The sequence below is a fragment of the Callorhinchus milii genome, unplaced genomic scaffold (genome assembly GCF_018977255.1).
Source record: "Callorhinchus milii isolate IMCB2004 unplaced genomic scaffold, IMCB_Cmil_1.0 Scaffold4, whole genome shotgun sequence".
Classification (NCBI taxonomy): domain Eukaryota; kingdom Metazoa; phylum Chordata; class Chondrichthyes; order Chimaeriformes; family Callorhinchidae; genus Callorhinchus; species Callorhinchus milii.
This window is the reverse complement of record NW_024704745.1, coordinates 5,461,980-5,486,589: the sequence shown is the minus strand read 5'-3', so window position 1 is coordinate 5,486,589 and position 24,610 is coordinate 5,461,980. Positions and strand designations below refer to the sequence as shown.

General features: G+C 44.0%; 1 protein-coding gene across 2 annotated transcripts; it reads right to left on the bottom strand.

Annotated features, from left to right (window-relative positions):
* Positions 1-596: 596 nt before the first annotated feature.
* Positions 597-20,353, bottom strand: LOC103188731 (heat shock transcription factor 2 binding protein). 2 transcript variants are annotated; one of them, XM_007908811.2, is made up of 10 exons: positions 20,235-20,353; positions 18,742-18,892; positions 18,106-18,209; positions 14,296-14,445; positions 13,118-13,259; positions 11,195-11,312; positions 10,314-10,417; positions 1,570-1,719; positions 1,097-1,351; positions 597-1,002 (listed from the first exon to the last, which is right to left on the bottom strand). In XM_007908811.2, the coding sequence occupies exons 1-9, from the start codon at positions 20,271-20,273 to the stop codon at positions 1,143-1,145; spliced, it is 1,167 nt and encodes a 388-aa protein (XP_007907002.1). In that variant the 5' UTR covers positions 20,274-20,353; the 3' UTR covers positions 597-1,002; positions 1,097-1,142. The 2 variants fall into 2 exon arrangements, with proteins under 2 accessions (XP_007907002.1, XP_007907003.1); XM_007908812.2 differs by lacking the exon at positions 1,570-1,719 and having other exon boundaries at positions 597-1,351.
* Positions 20,354-24,610: the final 4,257 nt, after the last annotated feature.

The window sequence follows — 24,610 nt, the reverse complement described above, 5'->3', positions numbered from 1 at the left end:
AGCCAGGCAGGTCTATAGCACTCTAAGAACTGCAGATTACAGGCCAAATAGCCTGCAACTCCCACCGGTAGGACAGAAAAACACCTAATCAGTGAAACATTAAGGGATATGAGGAAAGAGCTCGAAAGTGGGATTAATTTTGAATAACTTTTNAAAAAAACAGCTTCAGATACAATGAGCTGAAAATGTTTCTGTTTCTCAAATTTCTATTCACAATTAAAAATATGGAACAAACAGGTCACAGAAACCTTTTATTAAACAGGTTCAACAAGGAAATTACACTAAAGCTGTCAGTTCTGGTGAGTAATGAGTTATGTGACCAAATGTTCATCAATGCTTAATCAGCCTCTACAGGACAACAAATTTCCCTCATGCATTGTATCCCATTTGCAAATACAAACTTTTCAGTTGGCATTTCTAGTTGTTGTACAAGGACATTACATTGCAAAAAAAATCTTTGTTATATGGTTACACTGCTTAGAGGGTTATTTGCGTTTTCTAGCTCTTCTATCTCAGCCTGGTTTTAAGTATGATCCTTTAGGGTTGAACATCTAATTACAGCATTAATTTATACATGACCTCTTACGTCTTTAATCTTTTGAAAAATTCTCTCAGCAGTTGTGCAGTGCTGCAATAACCTGTTTCAATGAATACAACTACAGTACATTTCACAATCCCACACAAATTTCTGTACAAACTGGCAGTCTCCAAAACTAGGGGAGAAACTCAGTGACCAAGTCACCTTACTCATAAAACTTTTAACGACTGCGAGATCCTGTGATCAGTTTACTTTATAGGTGGTCAACCAGGTACAAGTGTGGGTAATGGAGGGAAAAGTAGTGAGGAAAAATGTTGGCACATCTTTTTAACATCAATTTCACAGCTCTGCATTCTTGCATCAATCCACAATACCCTTGCAAGGTAACCTCCGCATATCTATAGCTTAGAGCAGGTTGACTTGAATTACTAACTGCAAGTTGTTTTTTTTTTGCACATTGGATTCTATAAAACAAAACAGAACTATTTTGTTGCCTCGTTCACATAATAATGGAGTGAATGTCCAATGAAATGTAGAATGCAACACTGCAAAACTCACCCCAATATATACTCTCAGAAATAGATCTGGACACAAATCAAGCAGGCTATACTCCAATGTTAACCATTTTCATATCCTCCAGCAGCTCGCTTGCTGTATTGCGGAGGTCAGGGTTACGGTTGTTGGCGAGTTCCAGAATGCGCCGGTGAGGCAGAGATTGGCGGATCTGAGTTGCCACTTTGGAGAAAACCTCTGGCTCAAGAATCAGAGACTGAATGAGTCGCAGAACATGTAAACACACTTCTGCATCTGGATCTGGTGGGAAAACACAATACTGGATGAGCAGCATCACTTCCCATTTTGTAAACATCTCTGAATCTTTTTGTTAAGTCACAATAGCTGTATGTCAGATGCACAGTGAGCGAACCTATATTAGTAGAAAGTACTAAATTAAATCCACTTGAAGTATATTGCTTAAGTAAAGAGAAACTTAAAATTCAAAATCAGTTTCTATTTGCACCCATTGTATTTACTTTTGTTAAATAAAAATATACTTGTATATTCCGATAGATAATTCAGGGTGATCCAACATCCGGCCAGCAGTCTGATTTCATCTGCCCCACCCTTCCATTTCATCTGGCCCACCTGCTCTTTCCATAATTTGGAAATTTCATGTGATGTTTCTGGAAGGGAAACACAAAAATATTGCTTATGTAGCCGGGGATGTTTCTCAAATAGGTAATCTGGCCCTCAGCAGCCAAAAGGTTGGACCATCCTGGTAATTATCCTTGGATTTGATTTAAGACCTTATGACACTGTTGAGGCACAATAATAAATTCAGTACTTACATTTGATTATAGAATCATAGAATTATACAGCACACAAGGAGGCCATTCAGCCCATCGTGTCTGTGCCGGCTCATTGAAAATCAATCCTATTCCTCCGCGCTCTCCCCATAGCCCTGCAAACTTGTCCTCCACAATGCTTGATATAGCGCCTTATCACATCATTGAGATGTCTCAAAGCGCTTCACAGAATATACTGTAAAGTGAACTGTAAAGTGCCTCTTGTGGCCAAAATGTGGCGACCAATCGCATACTGCAGCATCCCGTAAACCTTGTTGGATTGAGTGTCCAATATATATANTTTTTGTAAGGGATTATTACCCCTGGAAAGCAACTCGCCATTCGACTAACAACCGGATTCCTACTATTGCTACGTAACCAATACGCTATAGGTCTCCACATCTCAAAACACTTCCAATAAATTTTACTTTGAAGTATAGTGACAATATATTTGTTGGCAATCGCAGCAGCCAATTTACACATCACAAACAGCTGTGAAACGAATGACCAATTTTATTTCGGGAGATTGTTAGCTAGGGCACAGGGAGAAGCTCCCTTTTCTTGGATTCTCTTCTCTTCCGATTATGTAAATTATTTTTCCATTATATTTGTTGTTGCATTAGCTTTGTTATCTTTCACATAACACCAGGCCTTGTTGGCACGCATCCAAAATACCGAGGGAAGTCAGAGAAGAGAGTTTCAGGCTGTGACCCTTAATTTGGCAAAACATCTTTCAAAACAAATACAGTACTGTATCAGAGAACTAGATTTTGGTGGAACAGCACTGTTCGAGATGGAGAAGAGGAATAAACTGGATCATAGGCAATTAGTTTCACATCAATTGCGAGCAAACGTCTCCGGGGCATATTCCAGCTTGGTTCTCTGATTTGTATAGTTGTGCTGTGTTAAGCGTGTAGAATGTTAGGCTTCACTTATCTGTAAAAATATTGTCTTGTCTATCCAATCCTGTCCAAGTTTATAACAATCACCAATAACAGTCTCCATACCTCCAGTATCCTTGACCTCAATCCACTTGGCCACAACAGCCAACAGACTTAAATATTTTTTCTCTAAGGATGCAGAAGTTGGGGCAAGGCTGTGTAATGATTTGAATGCGAGGATGAGAATTTTTAATTTGATCCGCTGGGGAAAGAGAATTAGTGGAGCCAAGTGAGGACAGGAGTCATAGCCTGGTGTGAAAGCGAACACAAGCCATAGAGTACCCCAAATACCCAAGGATTTCAAACATTTGACACTTCTCAAGTCCCGGAGAGATTACAGGTAATGCTTGCCACATATATACGAGACCAAGAAGCAATCTCAGTTTGTGAATTGTCTGTTCTGGGCCAGTCTAGGCCAGTCGATTGTAACCGTGAGAAAGAGGTGCAAACCAGAACAGGCTCAAGAGGAGTGATACTGGGTACAACTGAAATTGATAGCTACGTTGGAAATAAGTAGGCTCTGGAGGGTATTCAAGAAAGTTGAAGCCAGACAAAGGTACAAAATTGTGACAAGCAGCCTTTTCTTGTTTGTGACTATCCTCCTTGGAAGGGAGTATAGTCACTTATCGCTACAAAAGACATGAAAAGTATACAGAACCAACTAGTGACTATCCTCCTTGGGTGGAAGGTAAGCAGGGTGCATCTCAAAGCTAAACTGGCTCCAAGGCGACATGCCTGGTAACAGAATGTCAGAATTAAGCCAGCCCTCTTTGGAGGTCTCGGAAGTTTGGTTCCTGAGCCGGGCGAGTCCACGGTAGTCCAGCATGACAGCACAGCACAGCCAGCCTGGCTCATTAGCAGGACCTGGAAAGACAGACCAGTTACTGGGGCAGGGAGTCATCCAACTCAGCTCCTGTTAAAGCTGCCCAAAGCCCTAACAGATCAGGTGGTCCGAGCTGGACAAGCAGCGGGAAAGCTTGACAGACAGCAATATCGATGGCAAGCTATGCAGTTTTAATTGGCTAGACTCCAGCAATACCCCCAACGCTCTGGGGTCCCCAAGTATTGGTTCTTGCCAACCTGTGCCTAATACTTGCCAGAATTAGGTGAGCAGGATGCGTCCATTCCAGAGAGAGAGTGCGCACTCCATTCCAACAATCTATCTCTGGAATTTCCACGTGTAGGTGGGATGCATGGAATTCTCAGATTGGTTTGGATACTCCTAAGCACGGTGATGGGTTTCTGCGTGTATCACACACTCGGCTGACAAAAAAAAAATTATTTTGTAGATGAATAGGGCATCCTATTGATACAGTAAAACTCGCACAAATCTGATCTGTATAATCGCCGAAATAGTACATCTGCCCAAGTCCCGTTCAGGAGTTTGTACTCTATGCAAGCGCGACATAACAACAACTTGCATTTACATAGCGGCCCTCACCAGGGTTGCGCCCCAGAGCACTTGACAGAGGTGGAGCACGACTCCAAGCCAGGGGGAGGGGGAGGTGACTGTAGGCACGAAGGTCAATAGGAAGGTCTTCAGTCGCAACCTGAAAATGGGGAAGGAAGGGGCAAGGCAGAGGGATAATAGAGGAAGAGTGTTCCAGAGTTTCGGGGCGTAGAGGCTGAAAGTGTGGCCATCAATGGTAGAACGGAAGGCACGGGGGACATGCAGAGGGCCGGAGCTAGTTGAGCAGAGGCATCGGGTTGTAGGTTAAGCAGGTCGGAGAGGTAAGGAAGTGCCAAGGCATGAAGGGATTTGAAAACGAGTGCAAAGATCTTGAAATTGACCCGTTCAGTGATGGGGAGCCAATGGAGCTTGGCTTGAATTGGTGTGACAGGGGTACAGAGTTTAGTACGGATGAGTATGTGGGCGGCGAAGTTTGGGATCAGTTGGATCCTGTGCATAGTGGAGCTGGGGAGACCAGCAAAGAGGACATTTGAGAAGTCCAGTCAGGAGGTGCCGAATGCAGAGACGAGCGTTTTGGCTGCGTCCGGGGTAAAGTACGGTTGGAGGCGGGCAAAAATCATATTAAATGTGTAATCCCAACTGATTTAACTTATGTGATATTTAATGTCCTGCTATTGATTGTTTCAGCTCATGTGGCACATTCAATTAAAATTATACACTTCCTGACAAAATTACAAGATGTACTTCAGATTTAGTTATGCTACCCCATTCTTTAGCTTGTTCTTTCCTTGGCATCGCACATCAACCCACAACTGCGAGCTCAACTGAACAACTGCAGTTAACTTGAAGAGTGTCTCTTTGAAAATAATTTGATAACTGACAGACAACATGGTTTCAGAAAGGGTAGATCATGTCTGACTAACCTCAGAATTATTTTGAGGAGATAACTCATTGTGGGAAGCCATATGACGTAGTACATCTAGACTTCAAAAAGGCATTTGACAAAATACAACACGAAAGACTCCTTCACAAACTGAGGTCATTGGGTATCCATGGGAATAGCATGGATATAACTTCAGAACTGGCTAAAGAGAAAAAATTGGAATTGGGTCTGTGGCAGTCTCGGTATTCCGGTTCCTGAGCCAGGTACGTCCGCTGCTGATGACAGCCCTGGAAAGGCAGACCAGTCACCTCGGGTAGGGAGTTATTCACTCATCTTCTGTTAACCCTGGAAGCCAAAGCTTGCCAGACAGCAAATGGCAAGCTATACAGTTTTATTTGGTTAGACTCCAGTAGTAGTCTAAGGTCCCCTAACCGTGGCTCTTGCCAACCTGCGCCTAATACTTACCGGAATTAGGTAAGCAGGATGCTTCCCTTCAAGGAGAGAGTGCGCATTCCATTCCAACAATCCATCTCTGAAATTTCCATGTGTTAGTGGGATGCATGGAAATCTCAGTTTGGATACTTTTAAGCATGGTGATGCTTAAAAGGGTTGCAGATGGGTTTCCGCATTTGTCAGACACCTGGCTAAAAAAAAATAAATCCCAAAGTCCCTCCGGCTCACCCATTCCTTGCCTCCTCTTCGACTGCGCCTTTGGTCACCCTCCTGCCCCTACCCACCCTGCCCCCCTGATTTCAACCCCCAGCTCGGGTCCAAATCCCAATGTCCACCCAATGTGAAAGGCACAATGCAAATGTAATTTCTTGTATACATTAATGGTCAGGATTCACAATCCCAGTGTAAGATCCCAGTTTGCAGATGACACCCAAGTTGAGAGTAACTGTGGAATCACAGATTGCAGCAAAGGTCTTACAAGGATAGCTTGATTGGAACATCGGCTGATAACTGGTAAATGAAGTTGAAAACAAAAAAAAAGCAATTCCTATACATATATGAAGCAAGAATAGGAAATGCATGTACTCCAAGGATAGGAAAGAATTTGGTAGTGAGTTAGTTATTTCATGCCAACACGCTGTGAGACAGCAATAAGCACTAATAATAATAATCCTTGCATTTGATATAGCGCTTTTCACACCTTCTAGATATCTCAAATCGCTTCACAGAATATACTGTAAAGTGAATTGACTGCATATTTTGTGGGCGAAACGCAGCAGCCAATTGCGCACAGCAGTGTCCCACAAACAGTCGTGGAGTGAAGTGACCAATTTATTATTGGGTTTTTTTGAGGGACTATTAGGCGTGTGGAGTAAGGAAACTTGCCCAAGGTTTCACCCTGCCGGGAATCGAACCCAGGTCTCTCACTTGCAAAGTGAGTGCTCTAACCACTGAGCTACAGGATTCTTGAAGCAAGCAACATACTCACACATAACAGTGTTCTGGTCAGTCCACACAAGGAGGCTGACCAGTCTCTGAAGGTAGTGCAGAAGAGAGCAGTGAGGATAATCTCCAACGTTAAAGAAATGAGCTACAAGCAAGATTTAGACATGCGATGTCTCTCAGAAGATGCCAATAGCATATAAACCTCTATTTGCCCCCATTTCTCCCTCCTCCATCTCAACCATAATCACCCGCATGAAATTCTCCACCTGTTGCCTCGACTCCCTCCCCACCCAGCTGCTGGTCACTCAACTCCCCCTCCTCTCCCCCCATGCTGGCCAACACTGTCAACCAAGTCTCTCTTCTCAGGCTCTGTTCCACTCCCCCTGAAAAATGCTGTTATCACACCCCTCCTCAAAAAACCCACCATTGATCATTCTAACCTCATACTACTACCCATTTCCAACCTGTCCTTCCTTGAATTTTTTTTAAGATAAAAAATAACAAGCCCTTCTATTTATGAATTGATTGATCACACAGCTGTCCATGACCAAAGCTTGATACAATAAAACATTTTATAAAGTAGAATAGAGGTATAAGAGATTGGGAGAGCTATCATATGATGATCACTATCTCTACCATTTCTTTTTGATGTGTGTATAACAGTGCTAATGACTAAACCAATATGGAACCTCCTTTTCGACCCTCAGCTGTCCTTCAAACCCCACATCCGTGCCATGATCCATTCTGCCTTCACCCACCTCCGCAACATTGCCGCCTCTGCCACCGCTTTTCCCCCCATCCAGGCTCAACTACACAGATTAGCCAGAACTCTGCAGCACATCTCCTCTCCCACATCAAGCTCCATGAATCAACCAGTCCCATCCTCGCCTGGCTCCATTGGCTCCACATCCTTCAGAGGATTGAGTTTAAAATCTTCGTCCTTACTTTTAAAGCCCTCCACGGCCTTGCTCCTCTCAGCTTCTCAACTTCCCTTCCTCTGCGACCTAGCACCATACCAAGCTTCCCGCTTCCTCCGCTCGGCGGGCACTGGCCTACTCAATGTCCCCCACCGTCTCACCATTGTCATTCAGTTTTTCTGCCCCCACCCTCTGCAACCCCATCCCGAAAGCTTCCGCCTCACCCACCTCCCTCACCTCCTTCAAGACCCGTCTCAAGACCTTCCTCTTTGATTGTTACTTGGCCACACTCCCACCGCTATCCTCACTACCTTCCACCCTTCTTGATCCCAACCTCCAGCTTGGGTGCAAACCTTTAACTGTCCAGCAGCTTGGGATGTCCTTCCAATGTGAATGGCGCGATATAAATTTAATTTGTTCTTGTTGTAAACCGCTTAATTAGGATGATGTATTTTAATATGTATACGTGCATATTTTCATTTATTGTAAGGAATCATTGCTAAAAATAAACTGGGTGTTTATTCTTTTCCTTCTTTTCTTTGTACAAAAATGTGACCAGATAAAAGTACCATCTGTTGCATGTGTTCTCCCCTCGTCTTTACTGTGATAGCATACAGTTTGACGTAATCAGAACTGAGCCACTGAGAAAAGATTAGATAAGGGACAGTTTCTTCGTCGTATGAGTGTCCTGAACATCTGAGCCTACTCCCAGTAAGGCTGATTAGTGATTTTGCATCAACACTTAAAGGCTTATCTGTAATACACTTTCAGGGTGGAAAGATTTCTATTTACATGTGCAAATACCATTGGCACTGCATTTTTTCTTCAAACATTGTTCAGCAAATCCCTGTCTGAAATGGCTTTGAGAGAAGAATTTGAAAGGTTATTTAGCTTTCACATTGCAGATCAGGTCTTTGAGAACTACCAGATTTTTATATGAAATTGTGTGCTTGCTTTTATAATACTGTCATTAGTATCAGTAGCATTTCTTGGGCAATTTATTTGATTGCATGAGAGCTTTCAACACATCACAATTGGTTACCACGATTCGCCCTCAAAATAGTCAATCCACTTTACAATATATTACAGTATATTCTGTGAAAAGATTTGAGACGTCTCAATGACGTGATAAGGCGCTATATCAAATGCAAGGATTATTATTATTACAATAACAAATTACATTTGTATAGCGTGAGGAGGGGTGGAGGGCAGGGAGGGTGGGGGTAGGAGGGTAACCAAAGGGATGGTCGAAGAGGAGGGTCTTGAGACAGGCCTTGAAGGAGGCAAAGGAGCTAGGGAGGCGAAGGGACGGTGGAATGGAGTTCCAATTAGTGGGGCAAATTAGGAGCAACTCCTACTATTATTATTGCAGAGGAATGAGCATAGTGGGTTAAATGTGAAGTACATTGCTGCAAAATGATTCATGGTTGCTCGACCTTGATTTGCACAGCACATATACTAATTTGTCACTATACGTGCAGCATAATTAATGTAGGAGAGTTACACAAGGATTTACTGCAACTGTTAACTTTGCCCCTGCACACATTTCTCGCAACAACTTGCATTTATATAGCGTCCCCCACTCAGGGGAGTGGCCCAGAGCGCTTAGTGAGCGAGTTTTATATTTTGTGAGTTTTCACAGCAGAGTGAGTTTTCGATTTTGCCTGGGGAAGAGGTCCTAAAAGGAATGAAATCTGAGTGAAAGAAGATAAGATTGTTATCCCATAAAAGATATTGTCATATGCCACCTTGTATCAATTATAAATAATTCTTGCATTTGTCTGAAGGACTTCTCAATGCGCTGCATAGAATTTAGTGTATTTTGTGGGCAAATGCAACAGACCATTTTTGAACACAGAACTGTCTCAAAAACAGCCAGCAAATAAACAATCAATTTTAGCTGGGAAGTTATTGGTCAGACACCAGGAAAAACTTACTTCTCCTTTCAAATATTGCCATGGAATCTTTAACATTCACCTGAATCCACTCATCCAAAAAATATGTCCCTATACAATGCAGCGCTCCCCGGGACTAGTATTGGAGTGCCAGCCTAGACTGAGTTCGAAATCTCAACCTGGGTCTTGAACTACAATAATAATAATCCTTGCATTTGATATAGCATCTTATCACGTCGAGACATCTCAAAGAGTTTCACGGGACATACAGTAAAGTGTAGTGACTCAGAGTCAAGAGTGCTACCAACCTTAATTTGTAAATAATTGTAGTTTATTGTAGTTATCAAAAGTTTCTTATTTAAAACAAAGATCGTTTTATAATTTTATTCCACTGTGTTCAGGGGAACCAAGTCAAGAAGAAAATGAAGACATTCAGAAATAAATAGAAATGAGATCACATGCACAACCAACTCTGAATACTGCACAATGTATCTTCAGCTCACGTGTTAGTTGATTGCTTGCCTTTCACACAGTGCTATGGAGCAAGGATTTAAGGACACAACGTATGTGACATGAAGCAGTAAAGTTACTCCAGTCATTTTCTTTCATCAGCAGAAAATATACATCAATAAATCAAATACTCTATCATGATGTGGAGAATGAGAAACAAATGCTGACCTCTGTACTTCTTAAAAAAAATCACTTGTTTCATAGCTGTTTGTGGGACACTGCTGTGCGCATAGTGTGCTGCCTCGTTTGCCTGCAAATACAGTCACTGCATTTCACAGTAAGTCCTGTGAAGCGCTTTGAGACATCGTTCCGACATGATAAGGCACTGTACCAAAAGATTTTTTGTTCAGTAAAGGGTTGCACAACAGCAATGTTGATTTTGATCATGTAGGCACAAGACGAAAGAACCAAACAAGATTTGTGATTGTGTGCTATCTGCGATTAATCATCTGAAAAAAAAACTCAGGATAGACTTACCCTCCAGAAGCCAAGACAAGAGGGGAATGAAGCCCAAACTCTCACTGATATATTTCACTCCTTTCAAGTTAATGCTTACATTGTACAGACACATCAGCATTAATCTGCAAGATAAAACATTACTTTTCAACAATAGTCTTTTCTAGAATCAATAAATAGTGATCTGCCTTAAAATGAGACCTCACCTCACAACAGTGATAATAATCCTTGCATTTCACAGCGCAATTCGTGGTAGGAGGGCATCTCAAAGCGCTTTACAGAAATTCCTGTATAGTGACAGTACTTTGAAGGCAAACTGGGTGCCAATCCTTGGAGTGCCAAGCCCAATTATTCGGTTGGCGCTTGTTATATTGCAGCCACTAACCAGCATTTTCGGGGTTGTCAGGGACACCGACAACATCACTGAGCTGTGTGGGGCCTGAGTTCCCTGTGCAGATAGAAAGCCAGTCAGCAGCAATCCGCTCATGAAGATTATATGAGATGCTGCTGACATTCAGAGGCCTAAGTATCTCAAAGTTTACCGTGTCATCCCACTACACCCCTCCCTTGCCTCCTTCAAGGCCCATCTCAAGACCCTCCTCTACCACCACATCTTCGGTCACCCACCTACCCTTACTCTACAATCCTCCTAATCCCAACCCCAGCTCGGTTGCAAATCCCTGACTGTGCAGCGCCTTGGGACATCCTCCTGATGTGAAAGCCGCTCTACAAATGTAATTTGTTGTTAGTATAATTTTACTCAGCTTGTTAGCTTCTCCAGCAGCGACATTACAGTGTAATAGGAACTTTGAAAGCCCTGATTTTGCTTTGTAAATCACAAATTTCTGATTGTTTAGGACTTTAGGCAAATAATAATCAGCAAACTAAATGTCAAAACTCACACTTTGAGTTTTGTGCAGAGACCAGCCTTCATATCTGCAAGTAGCTGTAACAGGGTCTCCAGCAACACTTGAGCAGAGTTAATCAGAAATTCCCGGCCACAAGCCACAGCAGCCACATCTGGAATTAACAGGAAAAAAAGCACACAAAAGAAAAATAATTTTCACATCCAACCACTGCATAAATATCTGCTGCAGCGAAGAATTAAACTTCCAGTGCTAAGCCACAACCCTATTATGCATTTTGTAAATTAACTTACAAACAAAAAAATATAGTGCCCCTTACGCAGGATAGCGTCCCAAAAGGCTTGAGACAGTGTTGGAGTACGACACTGAGTCGGGGGGTGGGGGGGAAGATGACTGTAGGCACAGTCGAAGAGGAATGTCTTCAGGCATGACCTGAAGATGGGGAAGGAGGGGGCAAGGCGGAGAGATAGAACAAGAGTGGTCTAGAGTATTGGGGAGTAATGGCTAAAAGCGCGGCCACTGATTGAGGAACGGAGGGCATGGAAGATAAGTAGGAGGCTGGAGCTACTCAAACAGAGCCAGTGGGTAGTGGGTTGGGGAGCAGGCAGATCGGAGAGCTAGGGAGGTAGCAGGGCAGGAAAGGATTTGTAGATGCATATAAGAATTTTTAAATCAAAGCACATAAAGGAATATAGGGATATAAATTCAAAAGGTGAAAATGATCAGATTTTATAGCACTCATAAAGGAAATACTAACCATAATACCACAGATCTGTATCTGAATAACCTACAGAACTATCAACACAATATGTCCTATCCTGTGACAACTTCATTAACTTTCCCTGCTGATGATTCATCCCTTGTGGATATCACATAACTGACCTCATCAAGCCCACTGTTGCCCTTCCTAAAAATCACTGCAATCCTCCTGTAAAAATAAATATGTCAAGTATACATACAAATTTCAGCAGAAAATGGATGATTCACTGTACATTTACTTCTAGACCCAGTGTTTGAATCCTGTATGAACAATCACAGCTTTAGTAGCCTCACCTTGCAACTCTGGAAGTAGTTTACCATAGGTATTTACAGGACAGAAGGTCACTTTGCCCATTGGGTCAAATCTCAACTATTAATTTAATTGCCCTTTCAGAAATGTCACAAATACAAAGATGCCTCTACAGTAATTGGTACGCTGAAATATAATAAAACTTGCACAAGTTTGTACTTTCATAAATGTAGAGTATGTATAGATTTCATAAATGCCTAAATCGTACATTCACCCAAGTCCCATTCAGTTTCCTATCAAAACCACTTATATTTCTTCGCACTAGTCCTACTAATCACCTCCTAACTCGTATCGCCGCTCCGGTACCCTCCATTACTCCCTCTTTTACTGGAGGCCTTGAATTGCGGAAATGACATCTTTACCCGTCGACCCGTGCTTACTTGCCTGCTTTCTGCATTGAATTGCGGGAAATGTAGTATCCATCCGTTGACGTGTGCACAGAAGAACTTCATTTTGTGCGATTCAATGCAATTCCAGCATTTGCTGGTAAGTGCGTATGTGGTGATGGGTGAAGATGCATTGAATCTAGGAAATTGTAGTCTTAACAAGTCACTGCCTGTGCACTTACCGGCTGCAATGACGAATTACCACATGTGTACTTACAGGCTGCATTCAATTACGCATGCGCATAATTGATTGAATCAGATTTTATACGACTTCTACAGTTGGCCGGCAACTCAGACATAAGTCATATTAAATGTTATGATTCCGACTGATACAACGTGTGTGAGTTTTACTGTTTATGCATTATTCCAGATGGGGCTAGATCACTTCCTGTTCCTTATGCTCTGTGCCACTAAATACATCTCAAGATCCGTTCACTTTTTTTTATTGCTGACACATGGTTCAGCACATTGCTGATGGGACTTTTTTTTCCAGCCAACACTTACTTGTTACAATTCCTGTCATCGCCAGAACAAACTGATTTTCATCCGAATTCAAGTCCTGTTGCTGTTTGATGTCGCCATCTAGAGATTTCACAAAACTTTCTATCGTTTGTCCCACAATATTGAAAAACTTTACTGCTTTGCTCTAAAAATAAAAAATGTCATTTGTAAGATGCTTAATAAGATTCTACTAGATCATGCCTTATCTGTACCTCAACTCCATTTACCCACCTTTGCCCCGTGACCCTCGATACCCTGACCTAACAAATATCCATCCACCTCAGTCTTGAAAATGTAAATGGATCCAGCATCCACAGCCTTTTAGGGGAGTGAATTCTAGATTTCCACTACCCTTTGTGCTTCCTGATTTCACCTCTAAATGGCCTGGCTCTAATTTTAAGATTATGCCCCTTGTTCTGGATTTCTTTACCAGAAGCAATGCTGTGTGCAAGAATTCTATTCTATTAATAAAATAAGAATGCTTACATTTGGTAAAGCACCTTATCATATTGGAATGATCTCAAAGCACTTCACAGGCATTACAGTGAAATGAAGTGATTGTGTACTTTGAGGGCGCAAAGCAATGTGCCGCAAACAACCATGCAACGAATGACCAATTGTTTACCATGCGATATTTGCAAATCTTGAATCTTGCCAGTTCCTGAGGTACATGACACTCTCTCTTAGGGTAGAATTAGAGGAAATCAACCAGCGAATCTGCTCTTGATCACAAACCAGTTGCCCCTCAGCACGAAAGTGTGGGAATGGACGGATGATCCCAAGATCAGTTCAGATTTAACCTCAGTCTACCAGAATTTCCCTGAGGCGTGTTCAACAACACCCCACNAAAAATAGATCATTCATGGCTGTTTGTGGGACATTGCTATGTGCAAAGTGGCCATCTCATTTGTCTACAAAATAGTTACAACATTTTACAGAACATCCTGGATATTAAAGACTATTTGGCAGAAACTGGCTATTTGGCCCAACTAGTCCGTGCCGATATCAAATATAAAACTACTGACTTTTGTTTACCTTTATTAACGCCTTATCTACAATTACCTTATCTTCAATGATCCACGTATCTGCACACCAGTGAAGCAACCTAGTGTCATTACATAGTAAAGTAAATGATCTACTTTGTGCCATTTGTCCACATTAACAGTGATTGTATCACCTACCCCTCCAAGTATGATTTTAACAGACTCTTCTTTGCTGGAGACACTCCAGAGCAGCGTGCAGACTGCTGCACCCATCGCTGTGCAATATTCAGCTTGCTGAAGCAATTGATGTCTTGCTTCATTTAACTGTAGTCTTATTGCCAGTTTCTCCTTGATAGAAAACAAGATTAGAATGTATTATTTGCGCAATCTGCATAAATGTAACAAAATTGTTACAAATAAATATTTTCATAAACAAGTTACATTTTCACTTCTTCAGTTAGAAGTCCATTTTTGACCATCAACGCATGAGTTATATTTAGTAAAACTCACATAAGTCTGATCTACATAAATTGTATAATCACCTTAGTCGTACTTCTGCCCAACTCCCATTGAATTTTGTATTATTTGTTTCACACTACTCATTTTGCATAAATCATATGAAATGTATGGCCCCAACTGATACGACTTGTGTGAGGTTTAAGAGTATAGTGTTGGTGGAAATCTATTTTTATTTTTTCCAATTTTCATTGGATCAGATGATTATTTTTAATTTTTCCCCGATATTTATCTTTTATCGACAAGAAAAATAGCCAACTTCTGGGCCATTAACAGTTGTCTGTGAGGTTTTCCTGTATGAGTATGTCTGTATCTCCCTCTGCTCTGTGTTTGTGGGTGTGCCTCTGAGTGTCTCTCTGTTTCCGAGTGTGTCTCTCTGTGTCTCTGAGTGTGTGTCTCTCTCTGTGTGTGTCTCTCTCTCTCTGGGTGCGAGTGAGGTGCTGGCCCTGAGAGGCAGGAGGTGGTGAGCTCCTGTAGCCTTGCTGGTGTCCACCCCCCCCCCTCACCAAAAAACACCACCCAGTTTTTGTTAAAGAAGCAATTAATTTTTTTTGCAAAAATCTAATTTATGCTGTTTCCTCGTGTTTAACTTTTATCAATAGTGAAAAAATGTAGGTCGGCAGTAAAATGGACTTTAATAGCATCAATGAACCCCCCGCTATTTTCTGAAAAATCTGTCAAAATCCCCCCACAATTTTTGGCAAATATTTCCGCACTTTTCTATTGTCCCAGCATATGACTTAAATCTTCTGTTAGTGCATATTACAATAGTGTTGCAAAATGTCAACCCTGATGAGATCTCAAGTCCGATCAGTGCAAACATATTCCACTTTTCAAACGTCCAATCGGAAATTCTGAGTTTATTGTTTATATGTATGGAGCAAAAAAAATTAAATTTAAAAATGCATAGTCTTAAAATTAAAGCTAAGCCATTTAGGAGTGAAATCAGGAAGCATTTTTTTTACACAAAAGGGTAGTGGAAATCTGGAACATTCGCCTCCAAAAGGCTGTGGTTGCTGGATACATTCAAATTTTCAAGAATGAGGTGGATAGGTTTTTATTAGGAGTTGAGGTACAGTTCAGCCATGATTTAAGAGGCTCGAAGGGCTGAATGTCCTGTCCTATTCCTGTTCCTATAAATAAATCATTGGGTGTTGCACAGAGGGACTGCTTTGCGTGCAGCTGGAGGTAACAGTCTCCATGAAAGTAGCCAATGACTGAGGGCTTTCATAAAATGAAACCAGATACCGCATTACATTATGGCAGGGACACCAAACCATAAGCCAGAGAACTGAAATGTTTTCAAGTTTTCAAATGGATCCCATTTAAGTTACACTGAGATCTAAAAAGAGAGAGCTCTTGCAGCTTAGCTGCTTCACAGCCACTGGTTAAAAACGCACTTGTCAAATTAGCATTACAGCCAGAGAATCCCCTGTATGTCACGTAGTCACAAGGCTCAATTGGGCTTGAAGGCTCAGAGCTGACATTTTGCGACACCACTCCAATATATTACTAACAGATGATTAAGTCACATTATTATTTACATAGACTCTACACATCCAGGCTTGACTATTCAAACTCCCTGCTTTTTGGCCTCCCAAACGCCCTCCGCTCAGCAGGCTCCAGCCTGCTTCACGTTCCCTGCCTTACACACTCCACACACTCCACCATTGCTGGGTGGGCCTTCAGCCACTCTGCCCCCACCCTCTGGAACTCCATCTCGCAGTCCCTCACCCTCCATTGCCTCCTTCAAGACCCATCTCAAGGCCCTCCTCTTCGACCGCGTTTTCGATCACCCTCATTCTCCCCTTGTCCTCCACCCTCCCCAATCCCGACCTCCAGCTCGGGTCCAAAACACTGACTGTCCCGCACCTTGGGATATCCTCCCGACGTGAAAGGCACGATACAAATGTAATTTTGTTGTTGTTTAGAAACAGACTATTCAATCTAACCATAAATACCTGAGTATCCAACCACTCCTTACTCTATTTCTCCATACCATTTTATCAAGATCTATTTACTTTATACTAGCTGTACCTGTTGCAGTTACGCTTGCAACCAAAGGATCGAATGTGGAATGTAGATTTCAGTGATACCGTTCACTAACCATTTAACATGCCATTAACGCCTTAAGCAAAACTGCCATACACGTGTGATGAGCTTGTTTAGGTCATAGCTCATGAACGATAGATCTTATCGAAGCTTCACTAACCGAAGGGGTTTATTGTGTGATTCGGCAGGTCCTTGAGTTATTGCAAGGCTTCCGTGTAGCCGACATTTGCAGTTTTTCTTCCTTCAGCCATGATGTACAGGTTTTGGGATAAACCCACACATGAGCATCCAAAATAGAATTGTCCATGGGAATAGCAGAGTGTTTTCAAGAAAAGGCCATTAACCTTTAAACTCTGCCCTTGTGCCTTGTTGATTGACATTTGCACAGGGAACTGGAGCCTTTTGAACTCAAACGGGTATCAAGTCTTTACTTCCCCACATCCAAGCCATGATCCACTCTGCCTTCCCTCACCTCCGTAACATCGCCTGACTTCACCACTACCTCACCCCTCAGATAATCCAGAACTCTGCAGCCTGTGTCCTCTCCTGCACCAAACTCCATGACCCCATCTCCCCCATTCTCACCCGACTCTATTGGCTCCCTATCCTTCACAGGATCTAGTTCAAAATCCTGGTCCTCACCTACAAAGTCCTCAATGGTCTTGCCCAACCCTATCTCTGTGATCTCCTAACCCTCTAACAACCCGCCCGCTCCCTCCGCTCAGCCGTCTCCGGCCTGCTCCACGTCCACCAACCCACCCGCCCCACCATTGACGGAGAGCCTTCAGCCACTCTGCCCCAAACCTCTGGAACTCCATCCCCCAATCACTCCACCTCGTCCCCTCCTTAGTCTCCTTCGTCCCGCCTCAAAATGCTCCTCTTCGACCATGCCATTGGTCACCCACCTTCCCCTCCCCTCTCCCCAGCTCGGGTCTGAAATGCTGTACACTGTCCAGCGCCTTGGGACTTCCTCCCGACGTGAATGGCGCTATACATATCTTGTTGTTGTTGTAGTCACTTGGGAGAAGTGAGATGCGAGGAATGAATACATCTTCCCCTTTGAACTGACCAACCAGCCTAACCAGTTGCTTCTATAACCTGTGGCATCAACTGCTTTACCACCAACCTTGTGTCATTGCATAGCTTTGGTGCACCTAGCTTCCTCAGCAGCATGATTATTAGTATAAGTTTGTGTGGAGGCATACAGGATGGTTCCAAAGAGTTTAAAAACTCAGGTGAGTAGTTGACAGCATTTTCAATGTCAGCAACAGTATCTATGGATTTGTACAGTTTCTTGGCCAGGGATGTCATTGAGTAGCTGGGAATTGATCTTATTGGCAGACTCTGCCCGCATTTTTAATTTGGGGTGAAGTAAATGATTATTACGCAAACTTGCCTTACAATAAAGCATGTTATATATTAGAGTTCCACTACATTTACCTCTCTTTCCCTTTGGCAGTCTGCCTGTGCTGTTTGCAATCTAGCTTTAAAATGATCACAATCTAAGCGTAACTGTTCATTCTCCTGTTCCTTCTTCTCTATATCTGTAACATAGCAAGGAAACACAGCACTCACAAATTGGATTTTAAAAAAATTGTTGTTTGCATCACAACATGAAACAGCATTGATAACAACTTGCATTTATGTAGAGTCCTTCATGTGGGGTAATGTCTCGGAGTGCTGATAGTCATGGTTAAGACAAAGATTACCATGTTATGAGCGTGAATCCTACAATCATTTGCAGTTCCTAACTTATCTCCCATGATTTGTGTTTTTTTTCGACTTCCAAAAGCAATCTTGGCTCGTTCCACTCAGCAGAAGGCTATTTTGTGTCAGCTAATCATCAAATGATGGCTGAAGGTTGTAAGAGAACCCCAAGATAGTAGTAGCTGAAAAAGTACGTGGGTGACATGAAGTGAACGCATCGAGAGAGTAAATACAACATCGCTGACCAAATGCAAGAGACATTTTCACTGTTTATTCTTGCAACAGCTCCATGTCCGGGCTGTTGAGAGAGAGAAGGCAGTGTGAGTGAGAGCGAGAACAGATCATCGAAACGACAAAACCAAAACATACTTGCTTCAACGAGCTCCAATTTCTGAAAGCTCTCCAGGAATTCTCTGTTAACAGTCTTAAGCAGAAAGTCCTTCATCTGCATTATCTCCGTCGTCAGCCTCTCCAAGTCTCTCCTTCGAATGCTAATAAACTCATCTTTACCCGCGGAGTCCTGAAAGACACAGAACATCTTAATGAAGTGTTTTCTTCAGTTGGAGGGTAATCAAAACGACCGGAGCGGGAGGCGTCAAGAGAGCGGGACCCCCGGGACGCCTTTTAAGGAGGGGCTTGAATGCCGCGATGGGCAGACAGGAGGGCGAGTGTCCTGGAAGGATGAGATCAAAGTGGACCGAGATGATTGAGTCACCCAAAACTTCTCGTGCGGTACTTTTAACAGCAAAAGTTACGTTCGTAGAGAGCACCTTTCACGCCCTGGGGGAGGGGGGGGGAGGGGGCGTCCTAAGGCGCCGAGTGCCCGCAGGCAGCAGGTTGCGTTCCCCGTGCCTCGGCGCGGAAGAATCGCCAACCGTGAAGCGACGAGCGCAAGGCAGCCACCACCCGGTGGTCGTCAGGCCGACCGGCGGCGGACCGCTCGCCGGGGCCTAACAAATCCGTTCACAAGACGGGTCGCGATAATAATAATAATAATAATAATAATCCTTGCATTTGATATAGCGCTTTTCACGTCGGGAGGACGTCCCAAAGCGCTTCACAGAATATACTGTAAAGTGAATTGACTGTATATTTGTGGGCGAACGCGGCGGCCAATTGCGCACAGCAATGTCCCACAAACAGTCGTAGATTGAAAATGACCAATTTATTATTGTTTTTGGTTTTGGGAGGGATTATTATTAGGCTCTGTGTGGAGTAAGGAAACTTGCCCGAGGTTTCGCCCTCTGCCGGGAAATGAACCCAGGTGTCTCGCTTGCAAAGCGAGTGCTCTAACCACTGAGCTACAGGACTCCACGATAAGAGCTAACGGTCGGTCGAAGACCACGGCCGTCTTGCGGGACGCGCCGCGCCCGCTGCGCGCAATTGGGCCGCCGCGTTTCGCCCACGGATTACGGTCACTACGCTTTACCGCACAGGTCCCTTACGCGGGGGGGGGGGGGGCGGGGGGGGGCGGGGGGGGGGGGCGGTGTAACTTGAGTCGCCTCACGGGCCCGAACCCTCCGCCTTCACCGTTGCGCGGACGGGCTTCGCCCTCTGGAAACTCGCTGCTCCCGACAGCCCTCTTTCCCCCCACTTTCCTTTACCGACCCGCGGCACCGGGGAGGGGGGGGGGGGTGTGGGGGGGGTGAGGCCAGGAGGGCACCGAGGCCTCGTTTTATATTTTTTTGATAAAAAAAAACACAGCTCGACAGTCGCAGCAAATTTCACCGACGCCTTTCAGGTCGTGACGGTGGTGGTGGGGATTAGAGGATAACTCTCAACCTCCACACACACACACACACACACACAGAGAGAGCCCCCGGTGGGGGGGAGGGGGGGAGGGGGGAGCGACCGTTATTTACCGAACAACCGCCGCCGCCAAAGGCACGCGAGCTCCTCATGGTCGGCTTTCACGCGCGCGAGGGGGTCGGCGCATGCGCGCACTCCGTCACAGCCCTCACTCCCGCGCCTGCGCGCGCGCGCGCACACACACCGACCTCGTCATCCCGCCCCGCGCGTGGCTTTGTAGCGCAAAGTCCCCGCCCAAAGTCGGCCCAATATCACGCTGTTGCCGACTCGGACTGGTATATATATGTCGGACGGGGCGTCCCGATTCGAAGAAAGTGCGTGTAAAGGGTTTGCGGGGGGAAAAAAGTTTTTTTTAAATATAAAGAAAAACACGTGAAAAATCAGGAACCCGCCCCGAAAGCGCGCAAAAACCGCAGAAACCCGCCCAATCGGGCGTGACCCGCCCCACCCCGCCCCGCCCGCCCGCCCGCGACTCGCCTGGAAGTTTCTGGAACTTTCGACCGCCCGACCGAGGAGTAGAGTTTTTATGTACGTACGTGAGCTGCACATTTCTTGTGTGTTTTATCGGCTTTTTTAAAATATATTTGTTGTGGTGGTTGTTGTTGTTGTCGTTGGGGGTGTGAAAAGAAAAAAAAAGAAACTTACTGCGTTTCTTACGCGGAGTTATAAGGTGCGGTGTGTGTGTGTGTGTGTGTGGGAAGCGCTTTGAGACGTCTCGATGGAGGCGCTGTGTCAAAGGCCGAGGATTATTGTTATCATCATCATCATCATCATTAAACCCTTTGTGGTGCCCAAACCAGACGGAGAGGAGAGTTTCTTGTGGGGACGGACGCTGCTGTTCGCAATTGGCTGCCCACAAATATGCCGTCAATTCACCTTACAGTCTATTCTGTGAAGCGCTTCGGGACGTCTAGAAGACCTGGAAAGCGCTATATCAAATGCAAGGATTATGATTATTATTATTATATTATACGGAAGGACGCACCCTGCTTACCTGCAGGTGCAGGGTTGGCTTTTCAAATAGTGCCATCAGATCATTCGGCTCCACCTGAATGGGGGGTTTCCTTCAGCTCCCCTCGACTCTCTACCCCCTCCTCGCTCCCTCCCTTCCCTCCCCTCACCTCACCCTGATCATTCCCCCCCCCCCCCCCCCCAGTTGGGTCCCGACCCAACTGTCCAGCGCCTTGGGACGTCCTCCTGACGTGAAAGGCGCTCTGTAAATGCAATCTTCTTCTTCTTGTCGTTTCGGTTTAACGGCTCGTCCGAACGACGGAGCCTCCGAGAGTGCGGCGCTTCCCGCATCTCCCCGGACCGGCCCTCGAACGTCGCTCCAGACGGACAGGGCGGCCAGATTTTTCAACAAAAACAACACCCCCCCCCCATTGCCTCTCGAAACGTGCCACTCCTCAGACAACCAACCAACATTAAGCACTGCAGTTCTGTTTAAATGCTATAGCAAAGTTTTACACACACACAAAAAAAAATACAGTAAGTGCTTATTCACTATTGCTCTCCTAATCCAACAACTACTGACACTATCGCTACTCCAGGAGAATTGTCTTGGTCTAAATTAGTCTTGCTGATTCCTCTGCTGCTGCACTATACGTATTAAAGTGCTTTAGCATGTCCTTTCTTAGTTGGAAATCCTCGCAGCATATTCCAAGCCTCAACCCATAATGAATGTGTAACATGCTAATCAGTGTTTTCTGTCCAAGTTGAGTTCTCAGCTTTGATTGACAAGGTTCATCTCCAAGAATATCCTTTTCTGCATCCATGTTGCTCAGTCGCATTGCCAGCAAAGTGAGAGCAAACTCGACAAGTTGGTTCAGAAATATTCTCGACGCTTGCATCAGTGTATTTGTGGATCTCAATCCAGAACTTTAAGGCATTCTTGTCTTTATTTTGCCAAGCAGTAAAGTTAATTGCATAGTACTGAGTGCCCTCACACATGCCGTCATTACATCTAGGCTCAACGATGCCAATTCCCAGCTTGTTGGCCTTCCCTCCACAAGCTGCAGATAATCCAGAATTCTGCAGCTCCGTCATCCCACCCACACTCCCCATCCTACAGAGGATTGAGTTCAAAATCCTCGTTCTCACCATCAAGGCCCTCCACGGCCTTGGCCTCTCCAACCTGCTAACTCCTTATCAACCTCTTGGCTCAGCTGGCTCTAGCCTGCTCCATGTCCCCCGCCCGGACCTCTCCACCATTGGTGGTCGGACTTTCAGCCTCTCTGCCCCCACCCTCTGGATCTCATCCCACATTCCCTTTGCCTCGCTCCCTCCCTTATCTCCTTCAAGGCACACCTCAAGACTCTCCTCTTCGACCGTGCCTTCACCTGCCTACCCTTTCAGCCCTCCACCCTCCCTGATCCCAACCGCCCCACCCCACTACCCGCTTGGGTCCTAATCCCTGACTGTTCAGTTGGGATGTCCTTCTGAGCTTCAAAGGTGCTTTACAAATATAATTTTGCATTTTATCCAGCTTTCCCACATCACCTTGAATAACTTCAGCAACGAAATGGGTGACAATGGGGGCTTATTTAGCAAAGAACCACTGAGGGGCTAAACATTGACTTCCAGAGGGCAATGTAGTTAGATTGCCTCATTTGAAGCTGTTTGGTGGCTTTCAGGAGCAGCTGTTTTACGTGATGGTTGCCTTCTGTTCGTTAATGTAAGCTTCTGCCAGCAAAATGTTCAACTGTGCACCAAGGTCCATCGCAGCAAGTGGTAAATGAATAGTAAGTAAATAATAATCCTTGCATTTGATATAGCACTTTTCACATCTTCTAAATGACTATGCAGTTGGGCTCCAGTATTCTCACAAGCAATGATCTGAAAAACACCTAAAGAGAGTCGAGCAAATGTACCTATTTGAAAAATGTATACTTTTTTGGATTCCTGCAATTACAGGCATTACAAACTGCAGGAAAGGTTTGTTGGTCATGTCGCTGTACATTTCACACAATATATTTTAGCATCATAACAATGCTATGAAGAATTGAAAGTGTAGTTTAAGTTCATTCCTGCAGGATATAGACACAACAGTTATAGAATGAGAGCCACCTGGTGTTGGAAAGTTACATAGTTTCAAAGGCTGGTTGGTCAACATTGTTGATAAGTCTAAATATTTCAGCCTATTGTCGTCGAAGAGTACTGTGCAAAAACTATTTGTGAATGTGAAACCAAGAAGTTCTGCATAACATCTTCACAGCCTTGTTCGCACAGAGATGTGTTGAGTGGCAAACACACTTCAACAAGACGTTCTCCCGAAGTTTTGTACAGACTGAATTATTTCTTCCGACCATAACGTTACAGCCACCTGTTCCAATTCAGATGTATTTTGCAAAATTGAAGCATATCTCTTAAGAAAGCAAAGCTTCAGAATGGCTTCAGCTGTCTCCCACTCTCTAAGGTAAGCATATCCAATAAGGTTGAAACTTTTTTTTGTAATGGTTTGCTGAAATATTGAATTGAAACACATAACTGCTTGATTGTGATAGTGTTAATGCTTTCATCAATGACCAATGAATATTCTGACTCACCTATATCCTTTACCACATCGGAGAACGTACAGGGTGCTATGACATTGTTAATAATAATAATAATAATCCTTGCATTTGATATAGCGCTTTTCACGTCGGGAGGACGTCCCAAAGCGCTTCACAGAACACACTGTAAAGTGAATTGACTGTATATTTGTGGGCGAACGCGGCAGCCAATTGCGCACAGCAATGTCCCACAAACAGTCGTAGATTGAAAATGACCAATTTATTATTGTTTGGGGATTTTCGAGGGATTATTATTAGGCTCTGTGTGGAGTAAGGAAACTTGCCCGAGGTTTCGCCCTCTGCCTGGAATTGAACTCAGGTCTCTCGCTTGCAAAGCGAGTACTCTAACCACTGAGCTACAGGACTCCACGGCTGTATAGTTTGAACGATACAACTTTACATTCTTTTCAAATGTTGAGCTGATGATGTCCCCTAAATCATGGTGGTCTAAACTTTTGGCTGCTGAGGGCTGGATGCGAGATTTGAAAAACAGCTGTGGGCCACATAAGCAATATTTTTGAGTTTCCTTCCCAGAAACAAAACCTGAAAGAATCATATTTTAAATTGTTTGACTATATTACTTAATTTCACTATATTTTAGTTACAAATCAAAGAACATCTTCACAGTCCTCTTTGACCGTGCTTATGACCACCAACCCCTGGCTCGGAGTCAGGCTCCGCCACTGTTAAACTCTCTGTGACGCTACCATGCGAATAGGGGGCTATATAAGTGCAAGTTGTTGTTGTACATATATGCAAGAATAATCATTAAATCCAGAGTAAACAATGAAAGTGAAAAAAATAATGAAGTGAATTAAAATAATAATATAATAATAATCCTTGCATTTGATATAGAGCCTCATCGCATCTTCAAGACA

Coding starts and splice junctions, on each gene's coding strand:
- LOC103188731 (XM_007908811.2), bottom strand. CDS start 20,273: ATGAGGAGCTCGCGTGCCTTTGGCGGCGGCGGTTGTTCG. Junction 18,893..20,234: donor TTGGCGGCGGCGGTTGTTCG/GTAAATAACGGT, acceptor TGTGTCTTTCAG/GACTCCGCGGGTAAAGATGA. Junction 14,446..18,105: donor ACTGCCAAAGGGAAAGAGAG/GTAAATGTAGTG, acceptor TTTTCTATCAAG/GAGAAACTGGCAATAAGACT.